Source organism: Phytophthora parasitica (genome assembly GCF_000247585.1).
Source record: "Phytophthora parasitica INRA-310 unplaced genomic scaffold supercont2.52, whole genome shotgun sequence".
Taxonomy (NCBI): Eukaryota; Oomycota; class Peronosporomycetes; order Peronosporales; family Peronosporaceae; genus Phytophthora; species Phytophthora nicotianae.
The window spans coordinates 141,026-159,734 of NW_008649038.1; the positions used below are offsets into that span (position 1 = coordinate 141,026).

At 48.8% G+C, this 18,709-nt stretch overlaps 6 protein-coding genes across 6 annotated transcripts; 3 read left to right on the forward strand and 3 right to left on the reverse strand.

Annotated features, from left to right (window-relative positions):
• Positions 1-561: 561 nt before the first annotated feature.
• Positions 562-1,155, forward strand: PPTG_16335 (hypothetical protein; the record flags this gene model as incomplete). The annotated part of the gene is made up of 1 exon (XM_008913170.1): positions 562-1,155. The coding sequence occupies one exon, from the start codon at positions 562-564 to the stop codon at positions 1,153-1,155; it is 594 nt and encodes a 197-aa protein (XP_008911418.1).
• A 99-nt stretch (positions 1,156-1,254) lies between these two features.
• Positions 1,255-3,511, reverse strand: PPTG_16337 (hypothetical protein). The gene is made up of 2 exons (XM_008913171.1): positions 3,115-3,511; positions 1,255-3,020 (listed from the first exon to the last, which is right to left on the reverse strand). The coding sequence occupies exons 1-2, from the start codon at positions 3,332-3,334 to the stop codon at positions 2,566-2,568; spliced, it is 675 nt and encodes a 224-aa protein (XP_008911419.1). The 5' UTR covers positions 3,335-3,511; the 3' UTR covers positions 1,255-2,565.
• Positions 1,625-2,162, forward strand: PPTG_16336 (hypothetical protein; the record flags this gene model as incomplete). The annotated part of the gene is made up of 3 exons (XM_008913172.1): positions 1,625-1,681; positions 1,759-1,919; positions 1,991-2,162. 3 exons carry the CDS (start codon positions 1,625-1,627, stop codon positions 2,160-2,162), a joined length of 390 nt encoding a protein of 129 aa, XP_008911420.1.
• Positions 3,512-3,648: 137 nt separating the features above from the next.
• Positions 3,649-4,328, reverse strand: PPTG_23814 (hypothetical protein). The gene has a single exon (XM_008913173.1). The coding sequence runs from the start codon at positions 4,203-4,205 to the stop codon at positions 3,714-3,716; it is 492 nt and encodes a 163-aa protein (XP_008911421.1). The 5' UTR covers positions 4,206-4,328; the 3' UTR covers positions 3,649-3,713.
• A 34-nt stretch (positions 4,329-4,362) lies between these two features.
• Positions 4,363-7,876, forward strand: PPTG_16338 (hypothetical protein). Its single transcript, XM_008913174.1, has one exon. It carries the CDS (start codon positions 4,451-4,453, stop codon positions 7,595-7,597), a length of 3,147 nt encoding a protein of 1,048 aa, XP_008911422.1. The 5' UTR covers positions 4,363-4,450; the 3' UTR covers positions 7,598-7,876.
• Positions 7,779-17,103, reverse strand: PPTG_23815 (hypothetical protein; the record flags this gene model as incomplete). The annotated part of the gene is made up of 2 exons (XM_008913175.1): positions 7,779-8,492; positions 9,607-17,103. The coding sequence occupies 2 exons, from the start codon at positions 17,101-17,103 to the stop codon at positions 7,779-7,781; spliced, it is 8,211 nt and encodes a 2,736-aa protein (XP_008911423.1).
• Positions 17,104-18,709: the final 1,606 nt, after the last annotated feature.

An 18,709-nucleotide genomic window follows, 5' to 3' on the forward strand; every position in this document is an offset into this window, starting at 1 on the left:
TCTCGTGTCGAAAAAGCGCGTCTTCACCGCTTAACAGAGCGTGAATCGTTGTAGACTGGGGGACCAAAAACTCCGTCAGCAGTTGAGCATGCTTACTCGAGAGGAACAAGAAGCCATTGCCTGAGCTCAGGTCCCAGTTAAGTAGCGGGTGCAACTTGTAGTCGGACTTCACGTGGATATTGAGGTACTGGACTTCTCTTTTGGCATGCAGACTCGCGTTAAGCAGCGCTAGGTCAGGGCAAGCATGCGCTATTTCGCATCCGCAACTTCTGCGCCGAGCGAGCAGAATCCGCTATCGTGGTGCATATTACTCTCGGGTAGGGACGACGTCGATGGGGCAATTGTAAGCGCCGACGAGTTGAAGTGGCAATATAGGTTTCTGATTGGTTAAAACAGATAGAAATTCTGTTAGAAATGCGATTCGTTTCTCACTTTGAAAAGGCAAGCAAAAGCGAAGCGACAGAGTAAGAGGAGCAGCAGCAACGAAAGTGGCGTGGGTGCCTCGCAGTCCACGTCGGATCTGAAGAAGTCACGAGGCATAGAGCGGAGAGACCGACGAAGATGGCCACGCGTGCCAGGAAGCGCCAACGTACCCATCGCCAGAAGCCGGGCTCGTTCTGGGCGCTGGACGAGGAGGAGGATCATTTACTGCACATGGATCCGAGTCTCATGACGGAGCGGCAGCAGCTGGCGTTTCTACTGCGAACAACGGCCCACGAGGCGTCCGATGCGTCTCACTCAGGTGATGAGAGCTCCGATGACGAGACTGTGACGTCCCCGCGTCCCACGAAGAAACCCAAACGGATACAACGCTTGAAGCCACCAACGGGCACTACGCCTACCCGCCGGGGCCCTGGGCGCCCACCCAAGCACAAGAAGAACCTACAAGTAGCAGATATGAGGCTGCACGTATCGAGCTCGTCCGAGACCAACGACAAGAAGCTCGAGGCCAAGGTCAGTCCGTCCGGCTCGGACGACATCGCACATTTGGACGCGGCGCGGTCTTTCGGACAGAGAACACCACGCTGCGCCCTATGCTGCGACTATGATACTGCCTATGAGGCGTCTTTCTCGGACGCGCTGTTCCTGTGTCCTGCATGCGACCAGAAGTACCCGACGCAGCAGACCCTGGGGACACGCGCGTGTATGACCTAAAAGCTCGAGAAGATTGAAGAAGATCGCTATCCACAGCCATGAAGCACCCAAAGAACAACGAACTTGCGATTAAAACAACCAGCGAAAGGAAAACAAGCTCATCGAACGGAGCAGGTGGAGCCAACGATGACCAAGCGAGTACCTCCATCCCCCAGTTGATATTTATTGTTTATTTTTTCTAGTGATGTTGAGGAGGACGAACAACAGAGCAGACCACTAGCGACGCGCATGAAGAACGAGACCCAAACCGTAACATTTACCAACACGAAGACACTTTAGCCTTATCATTGACCCTCGGCTCAGATGTACAGTGCGAATGCGCCGCTTCATGATTGCCCATCTCCCTCTAAAAATAGACCGCAACGTTTATGTCCAACAACACGAAGGTATTTTTAGACCAATCACGGAGCCGCATTTTATTCCCGCACTTCTTCCAAAGCGCCACGTCAAGACCAAAGCTGCAGCGAGCATGGCGCCCGCGTTCGCGCCGGGGAAGCCCCCATCCTACTCCAAGCTGGGCAACGAGGTTGGCTTCAACAGCACGAACTTTGTCTCCTTTGTGTTTCTGTACTTGTATTGATCGTGTTTGGTGCATTTGAACAGCCCGATGACCACGCAGACGACGACTACGTGGCCGAGCATCAGCGAGCACAGCAGATCGAGCGGCAGAAGCAGGACGAGAGCTTGGATGAGCTGCACTCGGCTGTCAAGCGTCTTGGAGACATGAGCCTCAACATTAGCACAGAGCTCGACACACAGAATAAGTGAGCGCGATCAGTATTCTCCTGATGTTCTATGTGGGACTGACTCTCGTTTTTGTTGCTGCTGCTGGTAGGATGTTAGACGACCTAAACGATGACACAGACAAGGCCAAGCAAGCGCTGGAAATCGTGACGAAACAAACACAAGAGCTGATCAAGCAGTCCGGCGGCATGAAGAACTTCATCGTTATTATTGTGCTGGTGCTGATCCTGCTGCTGCTGACGTACTTGGTGATCATGACATGAGTCAGCGTCGCTAAAACAGTTGGGTGGGGTAATGTGGATGGGGTAATATATATACGACGGCAGCAGAGCAGGGTTCTTTTTGGGGGACGATGCTGCATCGACTGTGACAGGCATAGCAGGAGGGGACTGGCAAGCTAGGGAGGTAGGCAGGAAGTCGACAGAGATGAAGGATTTACAGGCATCCATTCAATCATATCGAATCCATACAGCTATAGACATCACACGCCCATACTGCGCTTCCATCGTCCATGTGCCGTCTTCCCTCTTTCCGCAGATACCTCATCGCTCGTTACTTGATCATTCGCACCTGCACCGGCATCACACTTTCTCCCTTCTTCACTCTTTGCTGTTTTACTTCCACGTCTCTCCCCATCCTTTCTCTCTCCTTCGTGTACTCTGCAGACTATGTCATACAGACACGGCCGAGCGCTTGCTGCGTCGGGTACTTTTGGTCGCACGCTGGACACAGGAACAGTGGCGCGTCACAGAACGGCTCCAGGTCGCAGCAGAGCGCACAGAATGGAGTTGCAGCCGAGCTGTTCAACATGGCCACATCACTGGCGCTGGATGGACTGGTCTTCTCCTGCTTCACGGACACATCTCTCTCTTTTCTCTCGGCCTTGAGTGCTCGATTGGTCGCCAACTTCTCGGCTTTTAAACTTGCAGCGATAGCCGCCGCGATCGCAGTATCTCCAGAGCGCGTATTATGGCTCCTGGGCGACATCCTCACGTGCGGACGGCCGTGCGGATGCGTCATATTCTTGGGTAACTTGATGGAGTTCTTGGGCGGTCGTCCACGACCACAATAAATCACAGGGGGCGCGTCTGCCGCACTTGGTGACGCTTTCCCACCACCACCTACAACACAACATCATAAGAAAAAATAATACACATAACCGTTAGTATATAATCACCCCCGATATGTAAGAAAAAAAAAAATTGTTGGGCGTACGGGTGGCTCGCGTCTTGCTGCGCTTGGTCGGGCGTCGTCGACGCGGTGGTTCGTCGTCCTCGCTGTCACTGGAGGAGTCGGAGTCGCTGGAGCTGCTCGAGGCGTCGGACGGAGCCGTGGCACGCAGCAGGAAGGCCAGTTGTTGGCGCTCGGTCATGACACGCGGATCCAGCGAGTCTTCGGCCGCGGCGGCGCGTCGTGGGCGCTTATTGGCGAGCATCTTGGGCGGTAGAGCGGAGAGACCGGCACGGCGGGGGTCAGACACTGCGGCCGAGACACCAGGACGCTCGGCGATGTCGCTCGGTGGACTCCAGCGCTGCTACTGCTGGTCCGAGTTGCTGTCTACTATGGCCGTTGCTTCTTTGGCCGAGCGAGCTGCCGGCGGCGGCAGCCTATTGGTGAGAATTGCTGCGAAACGCAGAAGGGCTAAAGAAGACGCGCCAGTCCCACTGTATCCCGATTAAGTGCGATCTGAACCGATTCAATCCAGCAGAGGAAATCCGCACTGCAACGTCGGCACCGCCGACGGCGACTTCATTGATATCCTTGTCTTGCTCGTAAACCGATATGCTTTTAAAGCCACTAAAATAGATGCTACACTAGACAACTTGGCGGCTTTGATTGAGTTCATGGCACTCGCGGCGGAGTGCATGATCGAGTAAGTTACAGTAAACCACTCTAAACCACAGCCCAAGAAGAGGTTTGTGATCGGTTAGCAGAAGCCAGACTCGGGACATCGTCTTATCCTGCAGCCTGGGGTTGCTTCTTGAGCGAAATCGGGAGGCCTTGCTGTATGTGAATTGCATAGGGGCGACTGTAAAGCGTACAGTATCCAATAACCGGATCGAGCACATGTGTTCACATGACGTGCACATGTCTGAATGTCGTATAAAAATAAGCTTAGACGTATGTAACCAGAGCTTGATGAGGACAATAATACAGTGTTCCTCTTCGACATGAAGCTTTGGCGAAAGATTCGTTACGGGATGCAAGCACGGATAAACTGGCTTGGTGATTCCGTGCAGCAGCAACTCAAGTTCCTGGGGCTTTGCATCAAGGGACCTCCGATCGGGCACATCGATCCCGTCCATCTCGATATGTTCGCAGTGACAACGTCACAAGCTCACCTCTCGACAAGAGGCTCTCGCTGTAATGAATTATGGAGAACTCGACGAATCCGACAGCATGGTCTTCAAGAATCTGCCACGATGCCATGCTTTCTGGTTAAAGTCTCCTAGCCTATCATTGGTCAAAATTCAAATGTCATTTTCACCAATCGCAGCACCCGCCGCGTCTTCATTGCCATCACTGACGGATCTCTCGCCCCCTCAGCATCATGGAAGCGTCCCCTTCGGAGGCCGCAACGGTGACCCCGCGATCCCGCCCACGGCCACACAGCAGTAAATCGAGCAAGAAGATCACGCGCGACACGAAGCCGCAATCCGCATCCTCACAGCGCAAGCAGAAGCCGCAAAATGTGCCGCCAAAGCCACCACCCACGTCTTCGCCCATTGACGCGCCTTCTGACGCTTCTATTGGCGATTACCAAGACACTCCGTGGTTCAAGGCTGGAAAGGGCGACCTGGCCTTTTCTCATTGGCTTCTAGGCCGCTGTAATGGCGTGGGGGACGCCACAACGCCGCAGTCGGAGGTCGCTACACAGCGCATGTTCGCGTTGTTTAAAACACAGCGAAGATTGCGCCGGGAGCTGGCGCTGGGTTCCAAAAGAGAAATAGCAAGTGCAGAGGAGGAAGAAGAAGAAGAAGAGACCGAAGAGGATCAGGTAGTTGATGCCGAGAAGCCTCTTTGGCCCGTAGAGGAGATCGTGGACCAAGTGGGCGACGTGCTTCGACCTTCGAGACTGGAACTTCTGAGGCAGCAGAGAGAGGCTGAAAGGACCAGCACCAAAATGGAAGGGGCCATGGAGAGGATCGTGGTGGCTGAAGTGGTGGATAACGCTACCGAGTTGATTCTAAGCAGAGCTACAAGCGAACATGAGACGTTATTGAGACGATGGGTGCAGATACTGAAGGAGGAGGAACCAGAGAAAACCGAGGAGAGTATACCAGAGATCAGTCCTGAAGTGGAAGGAGAGAACGACGAAGTTACTTCTCAGAAGAGCAAGAAGCGCGAGAAGAAGGAGAAGAAGCTACGCTCAAAGAAGAATAAATCCAAGGTGGCTGAAGACACGGCATGTGAACAGGTGGAGTCGTTCTTGACGTTCTTAAAGGAGTCAGCGGCAACCCAGGCGCACATTGACGTTTGTGTGTCAGCTGCACCTTCAGAGGCCGAGAAACTGTGGATGTCAGAGCTGCAGCGAATTGTGGAGCTGTCGAGTATTGAACCAGAGGAAGAAGCGCGTCGTCTACGTGTCGCTAGCGACATCCAGACTGTGCTTCGCCGCGAGGTGAGCAAGTGGCGACACTGTGAGGTTATTCTATTCGGTAGTTCGATGACGCACTACGGCTCTCGTACCTCAGATCTGGACATGTGTCTCCTCCCCAATGGCCGCAGCATTGGGAAGGATTTAACTCCACCGAAAGAAGTGATGGGAAAGCGGCAACTGCATCAATTGATCGATGGGAAAGTTAGCGAGAACGGACATGTATCGACGACAGAAGTCGAACAATTGCAGGATCTTCACGCACAGACTCAAAAGAGCATCGAGAAACTCACGCTGGCGCTCAATTCGTTGGATCGATCCGGCAAAAAGGGCGAGAAACATACCAAACAGCGCCGACAGCTCGAGTTCTTCTATACCCAGCTGCGTCTGCTTCGCAACGCTGTTACGAACGACCTGGCAAAGCTTGGAGTCGAACCTCGCAATGATTCCAATGCGAATGGGAGGCCTGCACACTTGAAGGCGATCATCGCTGGTAGCAGACGTCAGAGCAAAGACCTGTACCTTGTTCGAGCCATTTTAGAGCGTGCGGCTAAGTGCGAGGTGCGTCACGTCATTGCTGGCGCTCGTGTTCCCATCATTCGCTTCATGCATACGCGCAGCGGTCGTGACTATGAGTGCGACTTGTGTTTTGAGAATGTGTTGGCTACACGTAACACGCCTCTGTTACGCGCCTATGCGTCGTTCGATGACCGTGCACGGACTCTGGGCCTCGCAGTGAAGCACTGGGCTAAGCAACGAGGCATCAGCGACGCCTCGATGGGATTCCTCAGCTCGTATTCGTTCGTGCTGCTCAGTATCTTTTACCTCCAAGTGGTGCGTGTTCTCCCTAACTTACAGGACCCTCGGCTCCTAGAGTCCGCGCAGATCCAGCCACAGTACTACAATGACATCAACATCGCGTTCTGCGAGGATCAAGACGTCGCTCAAGCCTTCCACAAGCGCCTATTGAACGGCAACGCATCGGATATGTCATTGACGGCTCTGTTGGTTGGCTTCTTTGAGTTTTATGCCACACAGTTCGACTTTGCGGAGCGTGTCGTGACTGTCCGCTCGCCAGAGACGCCGGCGCTGAAGCTCGCGCAATGGGGCAGTCGCAAGGCCAAGACGTGGCGCATGAGCATCCAGGACCCACTGGAGACTGGCCGTGATCTAGGCTGTGTGCTGCAGTTCAAGGGACAAGAGAGAATAATTCGCGAGCTCCATCGGGCACATGACATGTTAGCGCGTGGTGAGAGCTTCTCTGAGGTTTGCGCAGTCGAGAAACCTGTTGGAAAAGCAGGGAAGGTGAAGAATGCTAAGCAAACGACGGGGGATGAATCGCGAGCAAACGCGGAGCAGAAGCAGCAAGCTGACAAGATAAAGCGTTCGTACGTGATGACACTGCAGAGTGCTGATGAAGAGCTGACGAGGGAGATTATCGAGACGTTCTTTAAGGATTTCCAGAAGTCTTTTCGTGTTGGTAAAGTGGTGGAAGCTGCAACTCCTGACTCTGACGACGTCGTTGATAACGAGAACAAGTGGTGGGAGGTGGAACTGTTGACGCAGGCTCAAAACTGTCCTCGTAAGTTGTCGCGACGAACGCGACTCGACTGGAAGGCGGCCGATGGGCGTGTGGGTCGCGTGTGGGTTCATCATCAGGCTTTATTCGCGACACCGCCATGCCAGAAGTGTCTGTCCCCAGAGCATACGACGGGTAAGTGTACACCAGACGACCTTAACGACGAGGAGGCTGGCGATAGAGATGAGCTTCATATACCGCAGAGAAATATTCGACGCCACGTACTCCGTCTGACATTAGCTGGAGACTCTTGCACCCCCGGTAAGAAGAGCGACCGACGTAAAAAGAACCAACAACATGGAGCAGCACGAGAAAGCAACCATACTGACCAACCCAAAGGCAGCAATGGCAAACGTAAAAACAGCGGCAAAAAGGAGCTTCATGGTGAAAAGAAAAGTGAAACAACGGTGGTGACTGCTGTGCGTCGGGTGGAGGTTGTAAAGTCATCTTCGTCACGCATTGAGGGGGACTCTAACAAGACCCAAAAGAAGAAAAAGTGGCAACAAAGAGTTCATCGCTAGAGGGGCAACTCAAAGGGAGACAGCAACAATGCTACAGCCAAGTAAGGCCAACCAGGTAAGTGTAGACATGGTAGTCGATCGTCGTGTTGAAATGTTGATTGATACGTGTATGAACAACGAGAAGTAAATGTACTTCACTCACCTATCGGAACTCATATAGTTATCAGCGATGCCTACTCTTTCAGACAACAACATCCAAGAAACTTTCCCCACTAAACAGAAACTCATATGCTCTGTGTAACTCTTCAGTGAGTTTTTGTTGAGCATCAAAATGGAGCACCCCACCGAGATCGCGCGATGTCTGAATGGGATCCTGGATGCATAAACGCCACGTCTTTGCTTGAGTACCCCATAATTCAGTCTTCTGCACCACAGACACAGCCACGACGTGCTTAATACAATCGAATTGCGACGTGTAGTACTCGAAACCCCCAGTAGTAATGACGGATTTATCTACCAACTCGTCTGCGTGGATAGATTTTCCATGATAGATTTTTGCAGTATCACGATCTTCGCAAAACGCAATGCTCTCAAAATCATGCTCCAAGGTTGGAATTTCCGCAATGTGTACAAGCTCCGGGTCCTGCAGGTTCGGGAGAATATCCACAACCTGCAGGTAGTAGATGCTCATCAGCACGTACGAGTAAGAGCTCAAAAATCCAGAAGCAGTGTCGGAGACGCTGCGTTGCTTGGCCCAGTGCTTCACTGCGAGTCCTACATCACGAGCTCGTTCGTCGTAAGACGCATACGCTCGCAGAAGGCGTGTATTCCACACACTCAACTCGTTTTCAAAGCTTAAATCGCACTTGTAGTCGACCCCGTTTCGGTTGTAGCGAAAGCGAAGCACCGAGATGCGAGCGTGAGCAACTACGGCTAGAATCTCGAATCCTTCACTCTCGAAAAGGACTTGAGGTCGAAGAGGTCATTTTTTCGTTGTTCGGCCCTTTGGAGGCGGCTTTCGGTAGAAATGGGCGCGAATAGTTGTAGTCGACATGCCTTCCCGTTCCTTACTAAACTTCTCATACTCAATTGCGAGAGCATCGACCAGTTGAACCGACTGGGTATTAAAAAACGCATCATTTTCGTCCTCTGAACGGAAGTTTCTTCCGATCGCTGCATAGGCTTTGTTCAATCTGTCCATTTTGTGGTCGCTGCACGACTCTGCCGGGTGGTCGTCCCTCCTTTTGTCGTTTAAGATGATAGAAGCCCAACTGTTCACCTAGGTATTCACTATCGATATACGAGTCCTCTTTAAAAACACAAGCTAGATGTTGCAATATAAGTCTCAGATGCCTGCAGTTCTTTCGAAGCACTCGTACGGTATGAGTATAATTTGCCTTGCTCCGTCGGTTCTCCGAGTAAATTTCGACCGTGTTTTTAATTTTTGAATAGTAAAATCGAGGGATTCGTCATTGTGTCTCGTCCCGAGTTTGACGAATGTTGGGTATCTCGTTGGGTATCTCGTGGATTGGGCGGTTGGGCGTATGCTGTTCGTCCTAAGCGCCATTCGTTTCGCTCTACTTCTACCAAGGCACATTAACTTCTGGTTGTGCGGTCGAGCTGTGCGTGCTGTTTTGTACCCGCGTCGTCGGGCACCACGAAGATTGGTCTTTTTTCGCGTGTTTTTCGCTATCGTAACAACGGTCGTGGTGATCACTTTCACAATCGTGCGAATTTCTATGGAGATTCTGCTGCTTGCCGTGCGTTGGCCACCTGCGATTCACAGGCTGCTGAAGTCCACTCTTGGAGACAGGAAAAAGTGAAATCGATTGAAGATGAAAGTTGACCTGGATATCACGATATAATTTGAAGCGAAGATCGGGTTTTGAAATTCACTGTATTCCATTTCCATACAGTTTGATCTGTTTAAACGCCGTTGAAATAAATCTTACATGTGGGCTTGCGTCAATTGCTGCAGGTTCGACAAGCGTTCTGTCTTTTGCCAATCACGTAGAAGTCCACCTTATCCATCCCTCCAACAATTAAATACAATCGGCACCAGGCTGTACCTCCGGAGCTGGTGTAGATTCCACTAGAGTCACTGGCGGTGAGGCTAGTGGTGACACTGCTACCAACCGTGGTTGGGAAATATGCTGAGACGAGCTTAAGCTACGTGCTGACTCGCGTCGCGATTGATTCTCGATTGGCTTCAATGTTGGAGCTGGAATCAACTGGGCTGACTCGTACTGCATCAAGTGATCTGCCACCCCTGATGGGACGGGTTCTTCTTGCTTGGGTGTGCTACTTGTAGTTGTCGTCATTGGAGCGACTGTGTTGGCTTTCCTGCGAAAGAGACGCCCAATGACAGCAAGTGCCTGCACTTGCTCCTCAGTCCGGACATCAATCTCACTCATCGTAGGTGATTTTTCAACTGGTACCTCCGTCGGTTCTCCGAAATCATGAAGTTGTCCGTTAGGAACTATCAGCTGGAGTAGCTGTCGGAAGGCACCGAATGCATCAACAGCCCGCTCTAATGTGGTAAAATATCCTAGTAATTCCAGTATATGCTTACGAGATTGCACACCAGCATTAAGTTCATCTTCTACCACGATGTCGTGTGCACTCGAACCAGTAGCGCTAACTTCTGTGTTCTTCAAGCGTATCGCTGCCATCACTGCCTCTCCCCACTCAGTCTCCGTCGCCGTCACACTGGACGTCACTCGTTCTCTAGATTTGACAATCTGAACTGCCTGAGTTGCAATTTCGTATGCAAGTTTTGTAACGCGATGACTTTGAAGCACTCGCAATAGAGAATCGGAGCCTAACGAAAGCAAATCACACGCTCTTAGGGTGCGGATGGAGCACGCACTAACTGAGCAAACCAGTAACCCTTTCTCACCAAAGTAGGCACCTTTACTGTAACTGGAGGTGCGATTCGGCTGAGATTCACTCGTGGAGTACAAATAGCCACGTACAACAAAGTACATGGACTTTGCGATGCTTCCTTCTACCACCACATTCTCGTCTCGGGGATAGCCCTCGAATTTGAGATATTGTGCAATATCTTGGGTCAATTTCTCAACGAAATTAAAATTTTCACTACGAGGAAGAGGTCGAAATATATCGCTAACGAAGGAATTCAGCGGCGCCTGTGCAATGACGAGAACCGAATCTGTACGAATACAGACTGGTACACCTTCCAGAAATGATTGGTAATCTACACCTCGGTGTGACGACCACAGCGAAGATAAAAAAGCTTGCGTCCGAATTCTTAATTCTCCCGTAATTTTCCATCGCGCTAAATACATTTCAACCGCAATGTGATTTTTCCGATATTCCACTTCGTTGCTAATGTAAGAAATAAAGAGGTTGGCGAACTCTCCGATCATGAACGCCATGGTCAAAAGCCCAACGAAACACACAATAATGCAGAAAACAAAGTGGAAAATTGTATCTGGTTGGAAAGTTCGGCCTTTCTTGATAAATGACGTCGTTGCGAAAAATAATCCACGCAATAATCGTAATGTTTGTTTTCCCTCTGGATCGGAGAGACTGGCATCAGGCAGCCAGGCATTCCATTCGTTACCAAAGTGATCATACACCGCGATGGAGAAATACATACAAGCACCCCAGTATATTAACACCACATAGAGTACCGACGCAGTTCGCAGGCGATGCATCTCCTTATGAATACTTCCTCGGTTGATTTCGTCCATGTAGTGCAGGAAATTACGCAATTTTAGGCAGCGATTGATGCGATACAACGGGTCATTCGAGAAGCTGGAGACAAGATAGTCAAGAGGAAATGCCGCCAAAATATCGTACAGAAGTCTCTCACTTTTGTACGTTTCGCGGTGGTCTTGCTCATACAAATCGACCGATTCACTTGACCGCTGGATTCGCCAATTCACCCAGATATCGGCAATATAAAACACCTCGCACAGAATTTCCAGTTCTCGAATAACAACTGGTAACCACTCGGTGTGTTCCATCGAGTCGAACGATATGCGATAAGGCACTACAATAGACATGAACAAAGTAGTGAAAATAATCACCTTGATCCACGCCAAGTGGGAAGAACTCTGCGCAGGAGCTCCACGGAATAGCACAGCCACAAATTTAGGAGCGCGTAATTTGGACTCCTTTTTAGCAATCTTGTTTCTCATCGATGGTGTACGTTCTGCTGTTTCTCGTCTGCTGATCGCACTGGCTGCACTAGGGCGTTTGTACCGAGCTGAAATTACGGCTTCTTCCATTCTCTCGGCGTACGCGTTCATGTGATCGTCTTCAGTCATAGCAGATCCTATCGAGTTATATCTCTCCATTTTAGCAATATGTTTTAATCGTAGCTTCTGCTGTTGCACGTTGATAATTCGGAGTACTTTTTGTTTCCACTCAGGGTATCGATTAAACACGATCTCGAGGGAATTTCTCGATAATTTGTACAGAATTGAGGTCGATTTTGCCAACACGAAAGCATTCCGTACGTTATCAACAAATAGTGCATTTTCTCCGAAGTAATCTCCTGCAGTGACTTGGTTCAGCTTGCTTAGTACGTTGAGATCTAATTTGTCGCTTGTCCACTCGGATTGAGGTCGAGGATGCACTTTTCGACTAGACGGTCGTGCTTTTATACTTTGTTTTCTCGTTAAAACTGAGGTTGTTGTTACAGTGGGCATAGCAGCTTGTTGCTTCAACTCTTCTTCACGAGGTATTAATGTATCCAGAAGACCAGCAAACACGAAATACATATCGCTGCCTTCCTCCCCGTATTTGTAGACAAATTCGTCTTTGACGATCATAACTTGGCTGAAATGCGAGACCAACATTCTCGTCACACTTCCATTCATACCAGCCAAGAAAGAAACCTTCACGATCATCGGTTGCAAGTGCACCATTCGGATATCCGTTAACAGAGACGGAGGAAGGTAACTTTCAAGTAAATGTTCCTGCGTGATCGAGTGGAAGCGCTTGAAGAAGAAATAAGCCTTGAAGCGTTCTTGAATGGGGAGTGGAAGTCTAAAATGTTCCAACAAATGCCTGAACGAACTGAGAGTAGCGTAATATTCTCGGTTCTCAGCATCCATAAGTTCGATAACGTCAGAGAAATTCCCAATGACGTATGCGAACAGGAAGAAGCCAAAAGTGAGAGTGATGGTGTTAAATAAACACTGGGACGTGGTTTTAGGGAGTTCACCTGGATAGGATGCCGACATGACTCCGAAAGACCAAAACAGCGACGTAAAATACTGTAAAGGATACCCTTCCTCAAGCAACGATTCTTCAGCCAACCAGTGTGCGTTTCTAGCATGCGAGTCCTCACTATGTCCGGAGTTATGCATCTGGGATGCATGGGAGCGAAAGTCGAAGTAAAAACACCCAAGCGTGTGTGAAAGTATAAATGTGTAGTACACCAACTTGAACAGTCGAAGTTGCAACGTATACTTGAGGTGTTTGTTCTCCAATGCTGCAAATTGCGCCGGAACTTTGAAAAGCCTTATGAGTTTATTCAGATTGAGAATTTCAAGATGGTGACCCGTATTTGCCAGCCCCCAGTCAACGAAATAGAGGGGTAGTAATGCCAAGGTATCGATCATAAACGACCGCGAACGCACGTAATTATTCCTAATCAGGCGCAAATCCATGACTTTGTTACCGAATTCGTGAAAACCTAACCGAAATCTTACGAACAAGTCGAGTATGAAAAATATCTCGATCAGGAAACTAATAATGTCGATAATTTCCATCGTTTCGGATGGTACAGGGAAGCAAATTATTGATACGGTCAGCACGCATTGCACCGTCATGACGATAAATATCCACGCCTCCCACGCAATTATTACCCCAGAGTCCGGATCGAACACGAGTTCGGAAAACCAAACGATGATAAAATGACGATTGCTTGAAGTTGCTCCACCCGCAGACATTTCCGATGCCTTGAGGAATTTCGGGTCCAAAAAGCGTTTTTCGAGTGCCTCCAAGGCCTCGGGCAGTGATGGGAACGTACTTTTCATCAAGAGTAAATGTTCTCGCGAAATAAACAACATGATACATCCGCTAATTGTCATCACACGCTCCGAATAATTGGGTGAGTTAGTGTCAAACTGCAGCGCTGCTGTGCCAATAAAACTCCCTTGTGGGACACTTCGCGGTGCACCTCCATTCGCTATCACACACAATTCGCCCTCCAGCAGGAAAAATAAACCTCCTGCAAAGTCTCCTTGACGATACACAAGTTCTCCTTGACCATAGAGAATAAATTCAACGTTGTCGATAAAAACCTGTTCCAATTCGTTTACAACAGGTCGAACCCCCGCCAACAATGCTACTGTTTGCAGCGCAGGCTTGCAAATGCTCTTCATGATGTCGTTCTTGATCGATGCGGGGAGCTCTTCCAATAGAGAACCGATGACTGCTCCGCGATGTGTAGACCACCAAAAATCGAGAAAAGTGCTCACCCGTTGGTGAATTGCCACAGGAGCATTTTGTCGCATCAAGAAAAGCTGGATTCGAGTACGATTGGCGAAAAATTCTTTTTGTTCGAAAGCAGAAGCAGTAAATCTCTTCTGAACGTTGTCAACTACAATCGCGGTAATGAAAAACCCACTGAGCATGAAAACCAGAGCTGCGCCGAATTGAATGTCGCTGGCTGGTTCGACGGGTCGACCGAGAGCTGTGATAACGTAGCAAGCGTAGTATAGTGATCGAAAATACTGGTTCAATCCGATTTTAATGATCTCGGAAGAACCAACTGCGTAAATTGCGTCCTCTGAATCGATAAAATACGTTTCATTCAGTCGACGCAAGTGTAAATCACTGGATGGAAGCCACGCATGAGGACTCGAGCTGAATCCTTCCAGGTAAGTTACACTGAAATGCAGACATGCCACAGTGTGATAGAGCATGATCATTAACCAGCCAAATAATAGCAACCGCTTTTTGTTGTCAAGATGTAAAAATTCGTCAACTTCTTTGACATGGTCCAGAACTCGCCACATTCGTAACAGCCGTAAAAGTCGAAGAAACTCGGATCCCATCGCCCAGTGAGGTAATGCGCATAATAGATCGAAGATAAACTTTGTTTTAAAATATCTTCGCGCCGTACAACTAGTTTTCCAAATTTTTTCCGCGTTCTCCAAATATGACAAGTTAAAATTTAAGTAAATATCCACCCACAGTGCAATCTCCATGAGCACATTTAAAACGGTAATCAACCAGTTCGGGTGGTTCAAAACCTCAAAGGCAAGACGAGTCGGGATTACGAACCAAAAGTAGACGAGATTTACTTCCAACGCCAAGATCCACCACATCCGCCGCTTTGATTCGAAATCTATGGCCTTTTTCAGAAGCAAAACAGACCAAAATGGAGCCATTGGGTCCCTTTTCAGAGTTAACTGTGCCGCCACCATTTGTGTCACAGGAGGCATCGTTAAACTCGTTCTCCTGTCCGACTTCGGCTTAGTCACGGATAGTGGTTCCACAGTCTCCGCTACCTGTTCTTGACTCGACGCTTTCTTCGAGCTATCCGAACGAGTGTCACTGGGTACTGGGACGGCTTCTATAGGTTTACATGGCGCCTGGGGTACAGTTGTTTGGAGGTTAGCGTCGACTATTACAGGGCTGGGATTAGTTAGGCGAGCCAAATTGCTGTCTTGAGGCTGTGGGGCTGGAGTTGTAGGCAAATTTGACGTTAGCGAAGCCTCGTTGTTCGCTTGAGCAAGCATTAAAAGTTTCTTCTTCGCTGCTGCCTTTGCCAGTAATAACCCCACTGATGGTTTGACCGATGTTTCGTCACTATCTGACGCTGGCGCGACGATTTCCTTCTTCGCTACTGCATTTGCCACTAGCCACCCCACTGTTGGCTTTACCGAGGCTTCGTCATTATCTTGTGCAGGCACGTTGGCTTCTTTCTTCACTACCGCACTAGCCACTACCCAGCCCAGTGACGGTTTTGTTTTTTCGTTTTGCAAATGTTTGCGAAGAAGTCTCGAGATCGTTTTCCCTTTTCCTGTTTTTGCATCTGGAAGCAGATCTCGCGACTTGCCGCTGAAAATTCTTCTTGCCATCTCCTCTACTTGCTTTGTAATCAACTTTGCGTACTCTGGATATCCGTCGAGTACTCGTTCGAGGTGGAAACGTTCGAGTTTGTAAAGAGTGCAATACGTGTTGGTCACCACTGTGGCATGACGAGGACGGTTGAGAAAAACACTCATTTCGCCGAAAAAATCCCCTTTACGCTCCTCCCGCACCTTCACCCCGTCCACCATGACATGAAGCACCCCAGAATTGACGAAAAACATGGCGTCTCCTCTGTCACCGGCTTTGAAAACTACGAAATACGCCGGCACCGACATCATCTCAAGCAAACTTGTGATCGCGACGATGAATTGTTCGTTGCAGCCTTGAAAGATAACAACATTTGCCACTCGGTCTTTCATCAACGCCACCTGTACATCTTTTCGAATGGACGGACATAATAACCGCATTGCTTCACGGTCATTCGACTCTGCGTACGTGTAATATCGCTTCAAATAACCCACTGCTTGGGTTTGCAGCTCCTCAGGAACGTGGTGAAACGAGAGTAGATGTTTGAACTGGTTTATTCGTGCTTCGGATGCCTCGTTTTGACTTTCGCACTTGGAAATCATGAAAAATGTGGCACACAGGTAAGTGAAGAGCAAAAAACCACAAATCGCCACGAAAATCGTGAAAATAAACGCCAGAATTGTATGTGGCAATTCTCCTTCAAAAAGTCCCGTCATTACGCCAAACGCCCAAAAAATCGACATGAGATATTTCGTTCGGGACGTTTGTTCGTGGTCAGGCATGTGTGGCAACCAGTGGTCATGACCGTGTTCATCGTAGCCGAACAAGAAGCGAACGCAGGCTATGAAATGTGACAATAGCAGAATCCCTAGCAACACTTTGAACATTTTCAGTACCACGAAATATTTGGCGTATACGTCATCTAGTTGTGAAATAAACTTTGGGATTTTCCATACTCGAATCAATTTGTGCATTTCGAAAAATGCAATTGACACAGATGTTTGTGTTGGAAAAAATGACATTGGCACAAGTGCCGCGATGTCGAGGATGAATCGGGGCGACTTGAGGTACCTTGTTCGAGACTTTTTGGCGTCTCTGGTGACGTCGCCGCCTTCGTAGAATCCTGTGTTAAGTTCCACGTAAATGTCGGCTAGAAAGAAGAGCTCGCAGACGTAAAGTTGCACGAGTTCTGCTGTGTCTCTAGAAATGTTTGTCTCTCGAAACACCACTAGGTACGGCAAGATGGAAATCTCGTAGATGACACAAACCAGCAACAGTTGCTGCCACACGTGAATGAAAATCGAGTTGGGGTCGAAGGCGTTTTGTACTTCGAACAGCAATAATTCCACTGAGTTCGATCGCGGTCTTAGGAGCGACGACCGCAGTGGAGCCGTGCTTAAGGCCGAGTTGCGACGGATGTGCTCAAGTACTACTGACTGGATGGAGCCACGGCGCGACGCCATCCTATCCAGCACATTACGCGGTTTCTGGGGACTCGGGTCGTTCATGGGCTGGGTCATGGTGAGGGTGAGTGACAGCATCAACCTCTGCAACCTTTAAAGATAGTGAAACCAGTGCTGACAGGAGTGATGGTCAATTCAATATGTGTAAACATAGTACTAGTTATCTATTTTTATACAATGCTGTGCTCTGCATGGGGAAGCTCTGGATTTGTGTGGCAAAACAGTAGACTGCATGTCTTTCTTGTTAGAAAAAAATGTGATGCCCAGCCACTGTTTGTTTCACGAGAACAAAAAGCGGTGTGCGTGGCGACATGAAACAACACTGCTCCATCGCCGACTCGTTGGAGGCAAAAACTCGAAGTCGTTAATGACTAATTCGTTGAAGCTGGTATTTGGAGCCACCATCATTTCAAATAATGAAACGTGGCTAGTCAATTCACCATGGTCTCATTTATCTCACCAGCTCTGCAGTCAGGCGGTAACATCTATAAAGGATACCGGTACTAGTAATAAGGGTTGCAGGCAAATCTGGAAAGCATTACTTAAGTAGATAGCCGACAAATAGGTAGCCGACTTGATTCTCCTCTTCAACCGGCTCATTCTTTTTTAATTTTCTTGTTTTGAATTGAATAGTACACCAGTCGCCGTGTTCACATATTCTATTACAAAATATGTGCACTTATACGATTCGAACTTTGGGAGTCCCCAAAATAGGATTTCCTGCTTTGCAGCCGAAGCACCTGCGGCTACCAGTGAAGGTTTATGTGCTTTTAACAAGATGTGACATTTCACGCATTTGATGTGGAGAAAATTGTCATAATTTACGCTTACTACTAGTATCCACAAGTAGCAAAGTATACTATTGCTATCTCATATATTAATTCAGATACTATTGCTTCTGTGTTAGTAGTATATTAGCAAACATGATATTATGCTAAACTTACTAATAATAAAAAAGTATAATAGAATAGTGCATTGTTTTCCAGCAATTGTCTAAATTGATATTACAGTACTGTACTACACCGTTGGATGTTGCTGCAAGGTGTATTGAGTCACAAGCAGCATCGATTCTCGAGTGTAAGTGATTCCAGCCGAAGGATTGATTTGTAGATGTTTTCTAGAGCTATCATTCAAATAATGGTACCACCGAGTCGGATTCTCTTAACTAGTCTGGATTAAAACCCAGCGAACTTTGTTGTCATGCGATCACTTCTTCATCTCCCCCCCCCCCCCCACCACCACCAATGCCTTCGCTTCTTCCGCTTCATTGTAGAGCCAACCTGCAGTGGCATGTTCACTAAGAAATGGCTTCATCTCTTCCAGTTCGACGTCATCAAGAAGGCTATCGCAGTCTTTAATCGCTTTGTGAGAGCTTGAACGTCGTCACTGAGCTTGATTTCGATGCTTTGCTTCTCCTGGTTGCTCCTCACAATCAAATAAAAGAGCCCTCTCTCTTTCTCCATTTTTTTTAATGATCACAAATGCTATGGCGACTAATAGTAGTAGTAAACGTGTTCTCGCGTTCATTACTCTAGGGTCAGTTTGCTAAGCCTCTTTGCTAGGGTAGTGTTCGCACACGTCGGCTCACTCTCGTCTAGGGGTGTATATGCTAGTAGGGACTGAAAATGTCTGTTCCACTCCTCCGGTCTTGCGCGTGGCAGCG